This window comes from Uranotaenia lowii, chromosome 2, assembly GCF_029784155.1.
Source record: "Uranotaenia lowii strain MFRU-FL chromosome 2, ASM2978415v1, whole genome shotgun sequence".
Taxonomy (NCBI): Eukaryota; Metazoa; Arthropoda; class Insecta; order Diptera; family Culicidae; genus Uranotaenia; species Uranotaenia lowii.
The window spans coordinates 70,767,034-70,789,339 of record NC_073692.1 but is presented as its reverse complement, the minus strand read 5'-3'; the positions used below and the strand labels follow the sequence as shown (position 1 = coordinate 70,789,339).

At 38.3% G+C, this 22,306-nt stretch overlaps 1 protein-coding gene across 4 annotated transcripts in view; it reads right to left on the bottom strand.

Annotated features, from left to right (window-relative positions):
- LOC129748050 (uncharacterized) overlaps nt 1–22,306 on the bottom strand; it is a 211,293-nt gene that overhangs the window by 22,201 nt on the left and 166,786 nt on the right. Inside the window, exon 1 of one of the 4 annotated variants that reach the window (XM_055742516.1) lies at nt 15,029–15,735. The exons of the other annotated variants lie outside the window; for them this stretch is intronic. Within the exon in view, the coding sequence (XP_055598491.1) occupies nt 15,029–15,069 (41 nt within the window). The 5' untranslated portion in view covers nt 15,070–15,735. Of the gene's footprint in view, nt 1–15,028; nt 15,736–22,306 lie in introns of those variants that run through there. 4 annotated transcript variants of the gene reach the window in all.

Genomic DNA, 22,306 nt, shown 5'->3' with positions numbered 1-22,306 from the left:
GTCCCGCTTTTTTTCCTGAAATGTCCCGCTTTTTTCTGAAAGTATCTGGTAAGCCTACATTAAACTGTTTTATTGCAGATACGTTTGATGTTCTCATCATTTAACTCCAATTCAATTATAATATAGATTTTTTTTCATCGTGACAATTGGAGAGTTTTTGGAAAATCTGGACGGTCTCTCGAAAATCAGGATAAATCCGGGAAAATCAGAACATCTCTGAGCACCGATGCCACACATATCGATTTTCCGGTATTTATACCGATTTTTGACGAAATTTTTGACCAGAAATCTGTACATACCGAATACCGATTGTTAGCAAAACATCCCTACCGATTTCATACCGACAATTTCGAAAATTGTTCAGACAGGTAAATGATTTGCAAAACATTACTAAAACTATCGCTCTTTCATTTTTTTTTTAAATTTCGAGCCCATGTAATCCTAGTGCCTTATTAGCCAGCAAGTCATTCAGCGTAGTCGATAGCATCTTTGTTTTCTAAATGCCAACTGTCTTATAATCGACTCGATCATCGAATAACATGCTAAATTTGAGATTATAAGGCGTTGAAAGTTCATATCTTGAATTTGTGTATGTATATAACTTTGGAATTCAAATAAGTGCACGCTCGTGATAAATAGCACAAGTCAACAAAATTTTTAAAAATCCGACGTGCAAAGAGCTAATTTTGATTAATTTTGGGTCCCTGATTCAAAATATTCATATGGTTTTTTTATTTTCTGCTCTTGTTTTCGAGATAACTCTAGAAAATATGTAAAAATTCATTAAAGAAATTGCACTTCTTTGCCAAAGCTTTAAAACATTATAAATATTTTGAAAATAAAGGTTTTCAATTATCAACATTCCCGAGGACCGCGAGTTGTTTTGATTTCTTATATAAAAGTTATTAAAGTTTTTTTTTGAATATTTATTCTATGGCCTGTGCTGAACAAAAATTTGGTATCTGATGACAATGCTTCTAAATAAATTCTACCCGCTAATTTTCACTATCTTTCATTTCTTCTTACTTTCTATCCATCTATAAAAATTTCATAATCTTACGATGTCCCTTCTCAAAAGGACTTCACTTTTCACCGATAAGGTCGATAAATTAAGTGACGAACATAAATTACGGTGATAAATCTCTCTTCATAAAAAGGTGTTTATACCGGTTTCTTTTAAATTTTAATACCGAGTACCGACTTTTCCAGGCTTGAAAATACCGATTTGTCTGCTGCCTCTAGGACCTCTGGTTTGGAGAGCAGCGTATTTTCTCGTAAACGTTCCAAGAAAAAAAACTGTGTTAGCTCTCAGATTTCTCCTCAACACAATGCGCTATAAATTCTTCCGGAGAAAGGAGTTCTTTTCATCAGCGAATGTGAATGCTCTCGCTCACTCTTATGTGATGACAACAGGGTTGCCAATTTTTTTTTTTCAAAAATCAGGGACTGGTGAAAATAGAAATCAGGCTACGTCAAAGTAAATTTCGCTCAAAGTGATGACCTTTTCAGGCTTACGGCTTATCAGGTTGTCAGGCTGTGCCTCGAAAAATCAGGCAAATCCTGAAAAATCAGGCACATTCGCATCTCTGGAAGACAATCTCATTCTTGATTGCAGTGTGATTTATCTCTCCCCGCACAGGTTGGAGGCAGGGTTGTCAACTGTTTTTCGAAAAAGTCTGGAAGATTTTGAAAAAAATGTTTGGAAATGATTGGAAATGTCTGGATAGCTAAATTTTGAAGGTGGTGACCTTTTTTTTTGGTCGCCAGATCTCAATGTTGTAGATAACCAATAATCGTATGTTTCTGTCACTATGAGTGTTACGTACTCTGTCTGACTCTCAATTGAGCATACATCTTCGAAATTCGATATTATAAAAAGGTTTCAAACACTTCTGAAATCATAATTCATGAATTTTAATCATTACCTGCCAAATTACACCATGACCTATTTAAATTGTCATAGTTTCTTAGAACAATTTATGTCCTCTACCAAAAGTCTGGAATTGTCTGGAAGAAATGTCAAAAGTCTGGAAGTCTGGAAACCTAAAAAATGTCTGGCTAAACTCCAAAAAGTCTGGAAGATCCAGACAAAATCTGGAAGGTTGACATCACTGATTGGGGGTAACAGACGAATAAAATGCACTCTCTTTCACTGGACAAGCCGATCTGAGGGCCACCTATGGATTGTTGTAAAGAGTTAAACTTTTCGCTTACAATTTTTTCATGATTAGCTGTAATTGTAAAAGAAATACTATAAAACACTTGCAACATGCTACAAAATTGGGATATACCGTGCAAAAGACTGCAAAGTGAGTATTACTATTTTTTTTTGTAATTTCTTTATTTGAAACGGCTCATACCATGAGACTTTAAGGAGCCAAATCTGAGACTTTAGGGAGCCAATGATAATAATTAGGTAGACGAAATCATTCATGCCAATTCGGAAGGTCTCTACTCTGGCCACCAACGACCGACTGTCCCTGCTGCAAGTCGTCCCGTTAATCGGTCAGGTGGTTCAGGGGGAGGCTTCCAATTGCCATGCTATGGCAAGTATACATCTGTTTGTAGTTTTTCTCCCAGTGACGCATTTATGCCTTCCAGCTTTACATGTGCCTCGGATTGTGCGTTTTTCAAAACTAATGATGCACGCTTCGAAGCTGATGCCAGCCTTATGCTGCAGCCTACCGCTAACAGTTATTCATATATCGATGCTAACTCGGCGTTTTTTAACTGGGATTCGGGACGCACCTCTCAAAGCAATTGGGAAGTTCTTTACCCGGACCACCAACGACTGACTGTTCCTGCTTCAAGTCGTCCCGTTTATCAGTCAGGTGGTTCTGGGGAAGGCTTCCAATTGCCATTTCATGGCAAGTATCCTTCGGTTTTATGTATTCCATCTAGTCACACACCTCTGCCTTCCTATTTCGATCATGTAGTCCAAGTCCATCACAGCTAACACAAAACTGGAACGTCGTGTGATTTTCCTCGGACCCGAAGGGAATCTTCGAAGTTTGCTCTGACGACAAGGCGGTCCCCACACGACCAATATATTGATTATGATCTGAAGCGTTTTGCTTTCGCATGATGTTTTTTTAAATTAGCATATTTTTAAGGGTAAATAACTATTACACTTTTAACTTTTTATTTCCTTGAATAATATACGCTATGATTCCCATGATATGTACCTTTTAATAATCTCCATAAATTTATCGACAAAAATTCTCGATTTTCTGTCGTTTTTCTGACAAGAAAACTAACGTTTTTTTCAAAGAACTAAATGAATTACCAAATCAATTCAAAAGGTAAAGGTAAAGGAAGTAGAGCAGAGGTAATATGCCAATGTTTTATTATACAAAATTTCAAAATATTCATATTAAGGTTTTATTAACGACCCTTTACAATCCTTGTGGCATTCGTGTCTTCAAAACAAAAAAGATTTTCATATGCCTATATAAGCATGTTCAATCATCTGCCAACTGGCCAGGTATATACACGGATGTCGGAATACCTATGGTAAATTTTGAAATTTATATTTTTTTAAATTTTTAACAGGTTGCGCAGGTGATTCAACCAGAATAAACACAATCAACGACAAGGAACACATACATCTACAACAGCCTACACGAAGCCATAATGCCAGGTGTGACAAATTCTGCATCGGGAATACGCCGATTTATTGATCCAATAAATGCAGAGCTGATCATACTTTGGTAAAACTGCGGTGAATCCGTGCACCCATGGTGGATAATCTACATACATGCATAAAGAAAACATACAGTAATATAAATTATAACATCCATCCCCATTGTGCTACAAGTGTCGTTTCTACACCTACAGATCCTAGTCCAATCATGGCATGCAGATATTCGGACATAATTGGCACAAGATACGATCAATATTGGTGTTAAAGCGCTGTGCGTCGAATGCAGTGTCCTGAGTTAGCACAAATCAGCCTTGAGATTCTGCAGCCTCCTCATTGGGTGTTGCTTCAATACGGACGCGATAACTTATTTTCCAAACTTTTGTTTTAAGTGTCTATTCTCTGCTTTGAAATAACAAAATGTTGTTACCATTGACCATTGGCCCTAGATCAACCCTCACGAATCAAAGACACTTGCAATCTTATCGAACTTTGGAGTCTATGAACTTCACCGTTATCTAATTACATGCAAAGTGTCATAAGTGTCCACAGTCACGTCCACCGATTCTCGACTGGCTGCAGAAGGGATTCTAATAATAGAACCGTTATTACACGCGTAAGTACACTAGCATTGTGTTGTGATGGGATCTAGTGCGGCACGAACGAAGAAAAAAAGGCCACATGGCCGTCGTCGTGTGTCGCCGTGCCGGTATGTGACAATGTTTGTAAACATCACCAACAACAACAACAACAACAACAACAACAGTCGAACTAAACTAAGCGGTTCAGCAAATACTTTGCGCGTAACTTCCTCACTGGCCCTTGACAGTTTGTCTCTCTTCACTAGAGTCAACCCACCACACAGCAGTGTGTGATGATGAGACTAATTTGAGGTCAGATTCGAATCTAGGTCATCGAACGGAGACCGAAAACCATCAGCCAGTCAGCCAGTGATAGTACCAAGCCAAGAGTAGCAAAACGATTTATACTGGGATTGTTGTTGTTTTGAAGTGATGTCACTGATTAACGAGATCTCTTTACTGGGAACACGCATCTCAATTTCGTTACTTACAGTCATTCGTTCCCTGGGAAATCAACCCGGCATGACTGATGTTTATTTGCACTCGAAGTCGAAAACAAGCATTGATCACTCGAAATAGTCACTTTTTGATGAAGGGATACAATCAAATTCAAGGACGTTGGTGGTTTTCGGAAATTATTACAAAAATTTGAAAAAAAAAATGAAAATGGCATGGCAGGTTTTGTCGGGTTTCGAGAGTACATTCAACATCTCTTAGTCGTCATAATTTGTTTTCGATTTCCACGAAATAAACAGAACTGCCAAAGTCGTTCAACTCTGTTTCCAGGGGCTGATTTTGATTACCTACACCCATAGAAGAGGTTGCAAAAATCCAATGCCTATTTAGCACATCTCTGTGCCGATAATGCGCTGAAATGTGCACTGTGCCGAAGATGATATGTTTGAAAAACCGTAACTGGCATAAGGACTCGGCTCCCAACTAACATGATGCATGACCACTACATTCAAGCAAAACAAGAAAAACATTTTATGGGATTTCGTTCCTATTGGATAATTCATCCCAGAAACAAGAAAATAAAAATATAAACCACAGTGCCCGTAGGAAGAATCGAACTCAAATCACCAACCACATGGTCTTGCCAGACCGACATTTTAACCAGTGTACTATTTGAGCTTCATGTAGGAAGAGGGATATTTGTCATAGGCACTCTGCCACCGATCAATCACAAAAGAAACGCACGACAGTGGCTTCCTGGCGTTTGGCCTTCTTTCAAGGTACTCATTTGTCTTGCGATGGAAATGGGAAAGGGAACGGGAGTGGAGGAAACGGGAAACCCATTGAATGAGAACTGTGCTTGGCTTACTGCCTGCTATTACATACACACGCTACATATACACAGCTGATAAAGCCGGGCAGCTTGGCCGGTCGTTGTGTGCCGGAGAATTGAAGCAATGTTTTTGTTGTTGCTTTTGCTACATACACACGCACAGCTTAGCCGTGGTTGTTTGCCGGTAGATTGAATTGAAGCAATGTTTTTTTTGTTGCTTTTACTGCATACACAAGCACAGCTTGGCCGTGGTTGTTTGCCGGTAGATTGAAGGGATTGAATTAGAAGGATGTTTTTGTTGTTGCTTTTGCTACATTCACACGCACAGTGCTCGGTTCGCTGGCTGCCTGGTGTTGGCCGGTATTTATTTCCATCCTTCTTCGTCTTGTGATGCGATAGGGAGGGACGTGAAAGCGTTTTTATTTTGTTTCTTTCAGACATACGCAATTCGGTTAACTTGGGAGATTAATGTGGAACCGGTTCCGGGGAGGCAGACCGGTGCGACGGACTGAAATCCTCCGTTCGAACAGCGTCTTGTCTGTTGTGTGGTTGGCGGCGAAAGAGGACGACGGGTTGAGTCGAGCGACCGACGAACGAACGTCAAAGCCGTGGCGCAAAGCACATTGGCGAGAAGGAGATGGTCAGAGCGAGACAGATGTGAACAATGACAGATATTACCATGCTGGCAAACAGAGCTGCCAGTTGCATTGTTCAACTTAAAGAATATATGTATGATATGATTTCATCACTCATATCTCACATCCTTCTTCTACTCCATAAAAAAAATTCAAACATCATATTTTATTTCACTCAATTCATATTGAATAACAACAGGACATTGCTAATGTATTTTGTTAAGTCTGTTTACTATAGCTCGAAACAACACTTTGTTCTGTTCGGGAAACGTGCCGTAGACCTCATACCTGATCGTTTTTTAAATGAATCTTCTCATGCACTCTCTCTCCCTTCCTTTTATGATTTTTATTAATGCTCCAATCCAGTGCTAGCTATTTCTCCTAAGATAATGAGTTCACTGTTCATTCGTAATCCTTACCTTACAAAGCTATTTCCAGATTAATTCCGTAGTTCACTCAATCATATTTTTTAAATTTCGTATTGACAAATACACCCGTGTGTGGAAAATTTCAAATTCAATTCACTTCTCAGATTCACAAGCAAGACTAAGATCCCACACTCCCAAATACTTCAAATCATAGTCACATTTTAAATTTATAGTACAGCTGTGTTGTGACTTAATCAGACACATCTCTTTTTTGTCTTTTCTCAAATTCCTCTCGCAGGATCTTCAGCTTAAATTATCAATAGCTGAGGAGTCAAAACATCGGCTTTTTATACATACTTTTCTGAGTGAAGCGACGAATAAAAAGGAAATCGATATTCCACGGCCACATTCCTTTCAAATTATATATTTTTTAGAGTTGAATGTTTTATCTATTCACCAAACTATTCATCATCAATTTCGCACTCTACGGCATCTACCGAAACATCATTTTTGGTTTCACCTCAATGAAACTAAAATAAGTTTACAATGAACCGGTATCCGCCGGGATTTTTTGATCAGTAGTCTTGAATTATTCGAATCAACTTGACAAGAATTCAATGGTTTGATTGATGTACTTTCTTTCCATCAAGGTTCTTTTTTTTCCATTTTTTTTCAGGTTGCATTTCAAAAAATAATTCCTCGGTAACTTAACATCTGGTTTTATTCTACATGACAAACTGTTCTTTTCTTTCCACCATTTTTCTGAGCATTTTTCAATACATGAATTGCTATCCACCGAGCTATTAAGACTTATTGTCCGGTATCCGCCGGAATTTTCAATTCATAGTGATATACACCTAACAACAAAAACATTATTACGGATTCATCGATTTATTTGTTCTTCATTCAAAGTCGGTATCCGCCGAACTATTGAAACTCATTCACCGGTATCCGCCGGCTTTTTTCGAAGTCGGTATTCGCCGAACTGTTGATTCTCTCTTACCGGTATCCGCCGGTATTTTCTCTTATTCCATAGTCGGTATCCGCCGAACTATAATGAGCACTAACAGCCTATCATCCGGTATCCGCCGGAAATTTTCATGCCTAAGTCGGTATCCGCCGAACTTAGCAAACTATGGCTTTTTAGCCATCCGGTATCCGCCGGAATTTACTCCTAATCCATAGTCGGTATCCGCCGAACTATGATTAGCACTGTTAGCCATCCGGTATCCGCCGGAATTTGCTCTTAATCCATAGTCGGTATCCGCCGAACTATGATGAGCACTAACAGCCTATCATCCGGTATCCGCCGGAAATTTTCATGCTTAAGTCGGTATCCGCCGTACTTAGCAAACTATGGCTTATTAGCTATCCGGTATCCGCCGGAATTTACTCTTAATCCATAGTCGGTATCCGCCGAACTATGATGAGCACTATTAACCATCCGGTATCCGCCGGAATATTTCAAACTAAGCAACCACAAAAAAAAATTCACAAGTTGCTTCTAATTTTCGACTGCCATTTTTAATTTCACCAAAGAATCTGCTCGTCCATCACTTTCTTTTCAGTTCACTTCGATTCAAATCAACACTTTAATACACTTCCTGTGACGCTGGTCCTGTCACGGTCGCCAAAATGTGGAACCGGTTCCGGGGAGGCAGACCGGTGCGACGGACTGAAATCCTCCGTTCGAACAGCGTCTTGTCTGTTGTGTGGTTGGCGGCGAAAGAGGACGACGGGTTGAGTCGAGCGACCGACGAACGAACGTCAAAGCCGTGGCGCAAAGCACATTGGCGAGAAGGAGATGGTCAGAGCGAGACAGATGTGAACAATGACAGATATTACCATGCTGGCAAACAGAGCTGCCAGTTGCATTGTTCAACTTAAAGAATATATGTATGATATGATTTCATCACTCATATCTCACAATTAATGCCGGTGGGAGCAAATCGAATCAGCACCGATCGCGTTATCTTCTTGTACCAATGATGCTATGTAATTGACTACACGCCATTGGCACAGAGGCTGAATTTTGGGTGTACTCAAATCAATTAGGTTATTCCGAACGTTATCGTTCTGGTTTCTATCGTCGATGTCAATGTTCCAACTCTGCTGTGGTGTTTCATATTGCCTCAGTTAAACTGCAACCGACCTTCTATCTTATCATCAGAAATGGCCCCCGGGGAGGGGACAAAGTCTGTTATCAGAAGCTGGCATAGAAGTTTTGCCCTGCAACTGTTTGTTTCATAATGTATCGTAAACATAAACCCATTGAGTATATGGTGTACTTACCGGTTCCAGTATTTATAAGCTTTTTCCAGTATTCGAAAAAAAATGTCAATATCGCCATATTTGTCGACTTACCCTCTATATTTTCCGATTTTTACTCATCGATTATAAAACAGCCTTGGTATTTTGTTTGAAGACCGAATTACTTTCAAATGAGTTCTTTAAAAAAAAATTAAGAAAATTTTAGAGAAGAAGTTCGATAACGAAAATCTGAATTCGAAAAAAAAATTCATGTCCGTCCAAGTTCACTATTGACATTTTATCAAGCTGTAAACACATTCCAAGACAAGTTCAATGCGTAATAAGTCAGTAAAATACTGTAACTCTATAATACCACTCAAAAATTCGCAAAATCTGAAACCGCATCAAAACACCATATTGGAGCGAAACTTGAGAATGTTTTTGTTTTTTTTTTGTCCAGTAGGTTCCATCCAGTTGTATCGACTGAAAAAAAAACTACGACTCGAAAAATATGCTAGCATCAGTTAAACCTACGCTGACGATTCAAAACCGAAAGCATCGGAAGGAGAACAAAAAATCCGCTGTTTATTCAGCGATGCGGTTTGATCACGCGGCCAGTAGCTGACAAAACCCGTCAAAATGATGCAAGATAAACAGAAATACCTACCGAACTAAGAAGAATCGAAAACAAGCCGAATGTAAAGCAGTTTTCTTTTAATCGCTTTTTTCTCTCATTTTCTTGTCTATTATGGGAAGAAAATTAGAACAACCCCGATAGGTTGAGTGACTTTGTAGGTAGCTGCATTCATTTCATGGCACTGATCTAATTGTGGTTACTAATTGTTCAATCCCAATATAGATTGAGTGTAAAAGCATTATGAAAAAAGATAAATTTGTTCCATCAATTTAAAAAAATACTTAAAATTCTATTCTAATAAAAAGTGATGAACTAGATTTAAGCATACAATTGTTACCAACAAAACGAGTTTGGCTCCTTGAAGCCTAAAGGTATAAGCCGTTTCAAATAAAGATTTTTCAAAAAAAACTAAATTTATAAAAAAAATCCGTATACTGACATCATTGTTTTTATACTCTTTTATGAAATTCCACATTCCACCTGTGGTTATTTTTTAATCTGTTCGATGATACTTCATGTTAGGGAAAAATGGAAGCAGTTCGATTACGCTCAAAATTTGATCTCTTAATTTATTTTTCATTTTATTGTTTCAAATCTTAAATTTAGATTCTATTTAGCAAGGCGAGAGAAGCTCATAGGACCATTTCTTGTACCCAAATATTCCACCATTCATAATTCTAAGATTCAATTTTTTTCAATTGGTTCTAAAATTAGGGGCCCTATTACATAAGACGAGTCGAGTCATTGTCGAGTCGAGCGAAATGTCGTATTATGGTAGTCGAGTGAAACAGCTGAGTCATGAACCTTCAAGCAGTCGACTCAGTCGAGCTACTCGACTGAAATTTGACTCGACTGGTTTACTGTAATACCAAAATGGCTCACTCGAGTAAAATGACTCGTGACTCGTCTTATGTAAGGGCGCTATATAAAATCACTCTAATATGTGTTGTGAGCCTACTTGGTTCAATAATTCTACTGAATCAAAACAAACGAAAGATTCCCTTCAATTGAACCAATGTTTAAGGGAGGGAAACGATACTTCATCAATCAAAATGCCTCACTGAAGAAGATAGAAAATTGCTATCGAAATACCGGTATTTGAACTTTTCTTATGCCTTGGTCGAATTGAAGGGAATCTTTCGATGGCCCATGCCAAATTTGGTTTAATTTGTTCGATTCTTTCTCGAGTTATGCAAAAAATGTTCATAAAATGTTCTAATAAGCTCCTTTTCTCTTCATATTTCTCCACTCGTAGGTGGAAGGGATCTCAAATAGTAGTTTGTTGTACATATTCATATACCGTTCCATGCCAATCTCTAATTCATTTACCTTCTCGAGTACTGCAAACATGTCTATTAGACTGCCCCAAATTTGTATGGGAAATTCAAAACCTGTGAAATGTTATGCGCTGCAGGCTAAAATTGATCCTAGGCCTAGTACAAGATCTCATGCCAAATTTGGGCCAGATCGGATCACGGGAAGGGGTCGCTCAACGAGCCTGAAGTTTGTATGGGATTTTAAGACATTTTGTTCGGGAGAAACATGAAAAACCAGTTTTTCATCAATAACTTTGGTTCCCGTCGGCCGATTGCTTTCAAAAACGGGTTTTCTTAAAGCCTAAATTATGAAAAACATTTCATCCGAAGACTGCATATCGATAAGAGTTAAGACAAAAAAGTTATCAGGCTTCCAAAATGGGCTAACTTTTTTAAGGATGGTATTCATCACAGTAAATGAGTCGGGGCGGTCGAACTTATTGACGCCTCATTAGTAGTGATGAATACCACCGTAAAAAAAGTTAGCCCATTTTGGAAGTCCAATAACTTTTTTGTCTTAACTCTTATCGATATGCAGTCTTCGGATGAAATGTTTTTCATAATTTAGGCTTTAAGAAAACCCGTTTTTGAAAGAAATCGGCCGACGGGAACCAAAGTTATTGATGAAAAACTGGTTTTTCATGTTTCTCCCGAACAAAATGTCTCGAAATCCCATACAAACTTCAGGCTCGTTGAGCGACCCCTTCCCGTGATCCGATCTGGCCCAAATTTGGCATGAGATCTTGTACTAGGCCTAGGATCAATTTTAGCCTGCAGCGCATAACTTTTTCAAAAGTCGGGTCATTTGGGGCACTCTAATGTCTATTTTGATTGGGAGACCTCCTCACCACCTTCCTTTATAATACATTTTGTTTCATACAATTACAAAACATCTTCAAAATATCACATAATTTTTCATTCAAAATGATAAATCCTTTCATTATGTCAAAATTGGTTTCTGTTATAAATTTTATCCAGATCATTTGAAATTTGTTGGAATTGTGTAACATTTTATGATGATTTTTTATTGAAGCCCTTACTTTCTCAAATGGAAAATTTCTCGGAAAACCTTCCAAGTAAACATTTTTGTAGGTATAATTCTCAACAACTTCGCTATACGTTTCGTATGCATTGTAAAAAGAGCGTAAAAATCACAACATCAGCATTTACCAATTAATGTGGAGGCAGTATACATACATAATTTAAAACGATAAGAACTAAACGACTTGGACGATATTTGACACCTTATTCGTACATGCTGAAAGATAGCAAAAGAGCACAAGTGTTTGCTCTCAACGCATGCAAACCATTGCCAGCTACAATATGTAAAGCTTCTTTCATTGGAAAATTCTATCACATACACCACCTGATTTTCAGCAATCGCAGAGAGGACAACAAGTCTGTACCCAAGCAACCAAAAATTCCCATATCTGCTTAAACGCGTGCCTCCAAAGTTCAAATTTCGCAGAACAAAGGTTCCAAAGGGAATCGGAGGTCGAAGCAAGCCTTGCTCGTGATCGGACGTGTTTTTCAGTCGAGCGTTCGTTTTTCATTTGGGTTTGTTCCTGGCTCAGGAAAATATTCTATGCCTATAAGTCGGTTTTTTTTCGATAACTGGAGATTCGGGATGAATATGCCATTGCTCCTTAAAATCCCCTTGAGAAAAAGAAAAAAAAAAATAGCTGGAGATATCGTTGCTCTTATTTCGCGGTTGTGCTCCAATTCTGAGGAGAAATCAGGAAATAATTGGTGCTCCCAACAACGTAGGAAAAGCTAAGTATATATTTGAATTTTGTAAATATTATTTAAAAATACACGAGAGGACACGAAGTTGGCAAATTGGAAAAACAATTTTAAGGAGCGTGTTTATTATTGTTTTTTTTCTACCGCCCTGATTGGTTCCTTTTTCATTTATTTTTAGACGGCTGCTATTGAATGTGAATTTTCGCTAAACGTACTAACTTTAACACGAAAAATTTAAATGTGAAACAATGTTTTTAAACTTTTTAACGGATTCTGATTCGATCTGATATAAACTAGTTTTTAATCAAGGTGTTTTACCCAAATAATAAATAAACAAATTTTTATAAACTGTGAACGAACCAGAAGTGTGCCAAGTAAAATCCACAGTTTTAGAAGCTTTCTACGTTTTGCGCAGTTATAAATGTTGTCTATAAGGTAAATTTCCTATTCTACAAATTGTATATTCGACGAATTTAGCGATATAACATTTTTTACAAGCCGTATATAAAATTTAAGCATGTTGAATAGTATTGGGTTTTTCCATGAAATCTTTTGAACACATTGTTTAAAAAGATTTCATGGAGGTTTTAAACACGTTCTTTCTTTTTTATCTATATTTCTTTTCAGAAGCGAGCAATGGCGAGCAATCCAAGGTCGATGACCAGAAATGTGGTGCACAGAAATCCAAAATTTTAAGGTCCTACAATTAATAGAAATTTTAGTAATAGTTTTGGTTTTTTAACCGAAAAAAAAATTCCATTGGATTTTGGATTTCTATGTGAAATTACCTTATTTCCAGTCTAATAAGGAAGAATAATTCAGAATCGGCATCTAGGAGCTTACTATTATTTAGCAATTGATCTCCCAGCGTAAGAACTGTCCTATCACGGGAACGTATGTTATTGTTGTCCACGTTCCTTCCTCCCTGTGCTCCAGTTGTCTTTGCGTTCAATACTGCACAGTGGGCCCGGCCTAGTTAAGATGGAATCTACAAATCTAATCTATGGACTTGAAGTTTCAAAATGTTCCTCAAATAGCCTTTTTGTGACATGTCAATCACATTGATTCAGTTTAAAAGTTACAAAGTGGGTCTCAAATAGCCTTCTATGGACTTGAAGTTCCAAAATGTTCCTTGGAGGTGGATTTATCGGTATAAAATTCTATGCCGGACGGGCGTTAACAACATTAACAAAAATTATTAATTCTAATAATTGGCATTGTCCTCCCAGCGCATGAGACGGAATACTATGTAAATAAAAATAATGTCCTCCCAGCGCAACCGCATTGCATAGGTCTGAAAGAACCAAATAAAACATATCCCATATCCTATCACAAGACAAAGGAAGATAGAAACACTGTGTATGTACCGGTATTAGAAAAAAAACCAAACTTTATTTATAACCGACGGCAAAAAAACAACCAGTTTCTAGTTTCACGACTCAGATGGTGCACTGGGTAAGATATTGGACTGGCAAGCCGAGATGAGATGTTGCTGTGAGTTCGATTCTCACTATTTTTTTTATGAATAATCCAATACGATGAAAATTCCAAAGAATATTTTTCTTGTTTCGCTTGAATGTAGTGGTATTGGTTAGTGGTAATTATGGATTTTACAATCGTATCATCTTTGGTACAGTACAATTTTTAGCTCATTTTTGGCACCGAGATTTGGTAAATAGGCATTGGATTTTTGGAACCTCTTCTATGGGTGTAGATATAACGATTCGCAGTAACGTTGTAAAGGACTTGAGTTTTCATAATGCGATTTAAATTTTTTTCAACTGCCAAATTTCGGAAACTGGAAATCTGTATTATTTCTATAGATTTCAAAATTTCATCAGAACTTTTAATCTTAATCGATCACAATGTTTGGTAGTTTTTAAAACCGCATTAGAAAAAAATGAAGTTTTGTATACTACGCACTATCATTTTTTAAACGACAATTCTGGCACATAATTGCAAATTATTATCCTTTTTTGAATAATTCGTTTGTATTACACGCCTTCAAATATGATAGATTTTAGGAATCGTGATAATGATTTCATTGAAATCTGTATAAAAAAATTGGGAAATTGAAGGGTTCCAGGATACGTTTCGACCCAAAATAGTATTTAGTAGGTAATAGAATGGTAAATCATCCTAAAGTTTAAGATTCTTGAATATTTTAAGAAAACCTTCACTTCCTCAGGCAGTTCGGAATACCTCAATTGCCCTACACTAGCCAAAACTGTTCATATAACTATTCAAGCTGCATCATTCAAATAATTCCAATGAGTTAAATTCCGTCCAGGAAACAATCAGAATCCCTCTGAAACAACCCAAAAAAACCATATGCCCTTCCGTACGTCCGGGTGTTTGTTTATCCACACCCCGGGGAGCGCAACTCGACTCTCCTTGACGGTACAACGTGAAGGTCATATCGCTTCCTTGTTGTCTCGGGGAGAAACGGATGTCGCCGCTGCTGTTGCCAATCCCAAGTTACCAAGAAGAAAGACGAATTGGTGGTCCCTGGTGTCACCAATAATGGAGATAAAACAATGCAAATTTCCGTCGAAACCCGAAATATTTACCCAATTTCCGATAGCAGCAAATTTTCTACTTGTACGGCCATGTCTGTCGATCTTCGGGTCTGATATGGATGTTTCGGAGCACTGTCAGCCAGCTTTAGCGATTTGCCTTTCGGCGACTTTCCAACTGCTGAACCGTTATCCGTGGTGGCACTTGTGCCTTGTTGCTAAATGGACAGAGCACTGGAATTTTATTTCCTACGCAATGCTCTTTCAGGGAACTCTGCACTGACTTTAGGACTCACTTTTTCACGATTCGTAACAAATCAACCGAACCTTCGGTGTGGATAATTCACCTTAACTTCCCAAACCATTCACACACTACAGCCAAATTTTCCCCAAAGAGGTGTCTATATTTGGATCACTGCGAAGCGAAGCACACGATTTGTCGATGGTTTTTTTTCCTACACGGCAGCAACGATGAAACCGAAAGTGTTGACCGTAATTCGGGTGCCGTAAAGAAATAATACTCTGCCGACGAAACTAACTAATATGTGCCGCGGTGGGTGATTTCTCTCCTATGATGGGTCAGATCTTTTTGGGAAGGTAATGTTCCGCGATTTCCTAGGAGGCAAACACGCGTTTACGTTGACTGTATCACAAACTTCTTAAAGCTGCAAGAACTGTTGGGGGAACAGTTTCCCAACAAAACTAGACACACAGATCGTCCAAACAACGAACTAGACTCGAGGGGTTCGCTTAACCGAATGCGACTGTCGAACGGCCGGATGGATCGCTTCCCTAGGTCCGTTTATGTAGTTGTTGTATTTCTGCTGTGCTGTTGTTGTTGTAGCTTTAGGTAGGTTTCCATCCAACTTCTCTGTTGTTGCTCTTTGGTGTTTTGGTTTGGATTTGCTCCGCACTCTGCTGTGTGTAGAACAACGCAGCACCGAGACGCTCTCATCTCAAACTTGGTTGTTATTGCCTTTTTTTGCATATACTTTTTTCTTAGGGAAACACCAAACATTGAGTCCAAGCGAGAGACCGACGACGCGGTGCGAATCGTATGTATCGGCGGCGTGAGTAAGAGAACAGAAGTTCAACAGCTTGAGAGATAAACATAATTCGCACAAAGACTGCTACCGAAAGATACACAACATAGTCTGGTTGAAATGTTGCATACGATGTTGCTCTGCGACATAATCATGGAAGGAGTTTGGACTTGTTGTCTAAGTTTTGTTGAACTATCCAATACTTCCATACTTTAAAGATTATCATTTTACGATCAATTGTGATATTTGGGAAACTAAATACTTTGTCCAGGATTAACCCGGGTTGAAACAGTGTTAAAATAAGCCAGCCTGAACGAATGAAAAAAAATCAGAAACTAATTCGATCCATCTTAAATTGTAAAAATTATTTCAAAGATAATATGCTTGTTTTTGGACTTATGCACATCACACCTACTCAGCAATCAACACATTTATACAAACCTTGTCCTTCATTTAGATTGTTTCAGAATAAGGGCCAATGAATTTATATCAAACTCCTCATCCAGCAGGAGTAATTCAGTTTGACATATTTCTTGGAAACAATTTGAGTTTTCCTATTGTCCGTCTACAATCTCGCCAAACTGAAGATTTGTTTATTTGATGGATCTTTTTCGTGTTTTTATCGAAGCAGTTTTGCCATGTAATATATGAATTGAACATATAAAACAGCGAAACTTTCACTTCTTAAATACTGTTTTGCCTTTTATCGCTAAACGATTTTGCAAATAAGGCGTATAAGAAGTGGTTAGTGTTCAAATACATATGTCATGAGTTTTGTTATAATAACCCTCAAGAGTGATTTTAATACAGTCGAGTTTCCAGTGCCTTAAATATCACAAAAAAATCGTAAAAAAATGATAAGAAGAATGACTGAAAAGATTTTTTATTAGTTACAAATAAAAAAGTGGAGAAATAAACCGTCAATTTTTATCGAGCAATTTCCGTACACACGAGAGTGTTGCACTCGGTCTATACGAATTGTAATCAGAAGCTGGTTTTCCCGGTTTTGGGATGGCGATGACTTTTATCTTTCTTCAGTCATGCGGCACAATGTTCATCTCTAAACACTGATTGAATGAATTTCTGAAAGCGTTTCTTAGCGGTGTCTAGCTGATTCTTAAACAAGTTTAATTTGATTCTGTCCTGTCCGGGAGCTGAATTGTTGCAAGACCAGAACGCATGTAAAAGTTCGACCATCGAAAATTCCTCCTCCGTTTCGGAACTATTTTGTGTATCTGTATAGAGTGATTTCGCATGCTTCGTGCTGTTCTCAAAAGCATGTGCAGAGTTTACTAGATAACTCATGCACGAATCGTCTCCAATATTCACGTCTCTTGCCCCTGATCAAGTTCCAAGGCCGAATAACGTTGCCATTCTTCGGTAATCCGGTTTTGCGAAACTCAACAAACGCCTTGAACTTTTCTAGTCGCGTACATGAGCAATCTCCATCCCACCACGGAGAGGGAAGCCGTTTATGTATCGTCGATGTCTCATTCCGCCTGACCTATGTCCTATTGCACAGTCCACAATCGTCCCGGAAATAAAGCTGTACTCTTCCTTCGGCGGCAGTTTATCTGTTGAGTCGATGGCTTCAATGACAAACGATGTTTACTTTATCCAATCTGTATTCTTTGTGAGCTCATAAGGAATATTGATCACTTCGGGTGGACTACGACCACTGGCACTGGTGATAGAAATATTGATAAACAAATGATCGCTTCCCTGAGGGTCTTGGATTACCTTCCACTTACAATCCAAGCTCAGAGAAGAAGAAGCTAAAGAAAGATCTGAAATACTGTGCTATGATTGAGATCTATTAATCCGAGTCACTCCCCCTTCACGATCATGAGCTACCCTACCCACGCCATGGGAGTAGAAGTCTCCCAGAACTAACCGGGGTTCTAAAAGAAGTTGAACAATATTCACCAATTGGTTCCGGCTCACGCGTATATTTGGCGGAATATAGACGGAGGCTAGGCAAAGGTCTTGGCCTTTAATTCTAGCTCAGCGAAAAACGACTTCAATAGCCGGAGATGGTTGATGTGAAATACGATGGAATGGCATTTCTTGATCCTCAAAAGAACGCCACCCCCTCGTTGGTCATTAAGATCCAAGCGAATAATATTGTGGCTACGGAAGTTGAAATCTATGTTTGGAGGCAGCCAAGTCTCGCATAAAGCGAACACATCACAATTGATATTGTGGTGAAACCTCAAAGGACGAGTTATTTATCAAAAGAAATTGCTTCTGCGATGAGAATTATAATGAGAGCCTTCTTCTTCAAGAATTCTCTCAAAAGAGGTACACACATATTAAACAAAGTCCTCCATCCCCCACAATTTTCGAAAATTTCATCTTACCGTCAGCCGAAAAGCTGGGCACACCATTCGAGGATGGATCAGATTTCTCTGAGAATTGTTGCTTCCCTGTTAACCACTTTGATGATCCTGAATTCTGAACGGAAGCCTGAGGTTTTGACTTCACAGTTAGTGTAGTAAAGTCATTCGAGGACGGATTAAAACCTGGAGGTCTCAGAATAAGAGGGATGGAATTACTATTTTCACTTTGAGGAAATTGCGAATGGCTTCGAAGTGTACAATGAACGCTTTGAAGCTTCATTCAAACTTCGAGAGCCATGCTCCGTTTACACTGCACTGACGAGATAGCAGCCATTTACTGCACCTTGGAACACATTCGCCCACTGCCCGTAGACTGTTATTTCATCTTTTCGGATAGTCTCAGTTCCATCTTCTACTATAAATTTCAGAGGTATTAGGTACTCTGATCGAAAATTGGTATAGAATTACCTTAGCTTGGATCCCGTCTCATTGTCTTATTCAAGGCAATGAGAAGGCGGACTCTTTGGTTAAGGTTACAAGGTGAAATCTTTAAAGCGGGCCATAGACTACACAAATTGGCCTGTACAAATTCGATGATTCCGCGTCGATTGTTTGATCTATGCTCGCCCACACACTATACAAACATATTTCACGCGAACAAAATGATTGATGGCGAAAACAGCAACAGCAACAAAAAAACCATCTCATCCGCTTAAAGCGGGCCACAGACTACACAACATTTGTACAAATGCGATGAAATTCGATGAAATTTTGTCGCTGTGAGCACGATTTGCATAGTGTATGGCACTGCTTGAATGAGCGCCCAAACGGTTGGAGTAAAATCGGTCGGGATCGAAATATTTTGTACAAAACATTCTCCCAGCCGGGGTGGAGATGGTTTTTTTTTGTTGCTGTTGCTGTTTTCGCCAGCAATCATTTGTGTTCGCGTGAAATATGTTTGTATAGTGTGTGGGCGAGCATAGATCAAACAATCGACGCGGAACATCGAATTTGTACAGGCCAATTTGTGTAGTCTATGGCCCGCTTAAGAGGATAAAAACTCAGGCTTCTTCGATTCTCTTGATTTTTGCTCACTTTTTCTCATTTGCTTGTCAAACGCCTAAGAGAAACATGCTTTCTCACACTTAAACCGATCAAGAAGCCCACGTTTTGTTGCAGAGCATTTCAAAAACGCAGTCACCCAATTTCATTCTCGAAGGGAGAAATGTTCATCAGCTTCTCAGTTACTGGCTGAGAAATCAACGATTGAAAAGAGATGGACGCTTCGGTTGTGGTTTATTTCAACACTTGCTGGCAGGGTTGCCAACATATATTTTCAAAAATCAGGGAACTGGCGAAATAAAAATCAGGCAAAATCAGGCAACGTAAAATTAACGGAAATTTTGCTCTAAGTGATGACCTTTTTTTTCCGTCACCGCTCCACATTTTCACTCTAATATGGTGTAGTGAGCCTACTTAGTTGAATAATTCTACTGCATCAAAGCAATCGAAAGATTCCCTTTAATTCTCTTTTTAAATAAAAATTAACGGGAATCTTTCGATTACTTTGATTCAGCCACATTTTCACTTTTTTACTTCAGCTATGGTACCTACTTAAGTTTCTTACTACCCATTTTTAACGACATTCGCAAAAATCAGGCAAAATCAGGCATATTTTCAATAATCAGGGAAATTCAATGGCTTATCAGGTTGTCAGGCAGAGCCTCGAAAAATCAGGCAACGCCTGAAAAATCAGGCACATTGGCATCTCTGCTTGCTGGGGCCAATGTTCCATAATTTCATATAGAAAGAGGACGGTTCAATCGCACATTAAAGCTGTCCACGTGATTTGGTGAAACGGCCAAATTTCATATGCATTTCTTTTTCTCTTAGGAGCGATGAGAATAGTAAAACTATGCCCTTGCCTTCACTGAGCAATTCATTTCACTGATCACACGTAGCGCTGATGAGGTGTTTTCAGAGTCACAAAACAACAGTGCTCTGACAGTAGACAGTTCATTCGTTAGAGAAAAAAATTCTCTTGGCTCTCTCAGCAGCAGATGATAAAATGCTCTTTAAAAATCTCCTCACAATTATTAGGAGCGAGAAAGTTCACTGTCTCCTTTTGGGCAAGATGAGCAAAATGAAGCCTGATAAAAACTTACTTTTCAATACCTCGTACTTTAGCGATTAACGCTTGGCAGTTTAGCTGGGCTAATGGCACACTGGGACGTTGGCTCCATACGATTATTCCCAAGGTTCTCACGAAGGCATGGCTTATGCATTTTAGCTTGAATCGCGATTCCATTCGCGTGGTTTCGCGGTCATGTCAAATCACTGCCGGCTTGACGCGCATTTGTTCCGTATACATCTAGCTGCAACCAATTTTTGCATTTGTGGGGATAGCTACTACGACCTCGATCATATTGTGTGGACGTGTGGTCGTATGAACGGTTTAATGGATCGAGGGCTTGACAACCGGATACTCTTAAGGCCCGAAGTAAACTACTTGGTGTTGCATTTTCAGACATCTTGGCCAACTTTGATCTTGAATATGTGTACCCTATTTACAAATATCTTGAAACGTCTGACATTTAAATTTTTTGCCAAATAAGTTACGAAGTTACGGTCTTCAACAAAGTTGTTCTGCGAAAAAAATTAGAAATTGGAAAAAAAAAACTTGACCTCGGTTCCACAGAAGAATAAAAAAAGATGTCGTTTTTTCAGTACAAAATATTCAATTTTCTCATTAAAACCTAAAACTTCAAATTCACTCATATAAACGATACTTAAAAAATCTGCAAAAAATCGTGCAAGAGTTTTGAACCAAAACGAAACTTTTTTTGCCCCAGGGTTTGAGAAATTTAAAAATGACCCCAAGTCGACTCAGTCTATTGGACATGGCGAATTATTTAGGTGCGAGAAATAAATCTATGATTATTTGAGAAACCACCCTCCAGAGAGGATCATGTTACATAAATAAAAACAAAGTTATAATACAATTTTCTTGGAAGTTCCGATAATTCAACAACAAACAGAAAAAAAACAATTTTTTGACATAACTGGAAAAATAATCAAGCAAATGAAACCAAATTTGAAATGGGAAGGTATTTGGGTACGAGTTATGGTTACAGACCCTTCTGCCTTGCAGTGTGGAGAGGGGAGAGACGGAGGAAGTTCCTCATAAACGGTGTGGCATTGCTTAAGAACTTCTCAACCAATTGAACCAAATTTAGAACAGTGAATCCCCGATTTTGTCACGCATCGATTATGACTGCCCTCGATTTTGGCAACCCCCAATTTTGTCACATTTTTTTATTTAATGTAAAAATACTCAGATTCAAACCTTTTTCTTCTGGGATGATTATAAATTGATATCGCGTCAATAAACAATATTTTTATACAACATGAAAACATCGATAGCGACTTAAGAATGACACAAAGAAAAGGTGTCCGATTTAATACAAGTGTTTCAATTCACATCTGAACAGTAATAGAGTTGAAAAATACAATCAAAATAATAAATATAACGACACAATAAATCATCGATATTATCAACAAGCTTGTTTAAGACCCTCGGAGCCAAAAAGTTATAATTGCGAAATAGCTTATTTCGAGAAAACACGCTTTAAAGTAATTGTGTTATTCCAATTTTCATATATTTTTCGAAAACTTGTATTGCTCTTTCGAACGCAAAAGTAGGTTTGTAAATGTTATAAAATGATGTATTCCTGCAGGTGGAGGTCGGATGAAGAAATATGGTTTTAATAAAAGATCGAGTATACACATTCAAGATACTAATGAACAAGAATTTATTTTCTTATTTGAAATAGGGTTTCGTTTGCTCTCGCTCTCTTAATCGATGAAAGCTTAGTTCATCTTATGCATTGTTCGTTTAAATGCAACAGTAAATAAAACTCTAAAAATCCTCAAAAAACAATAAAAAAGTT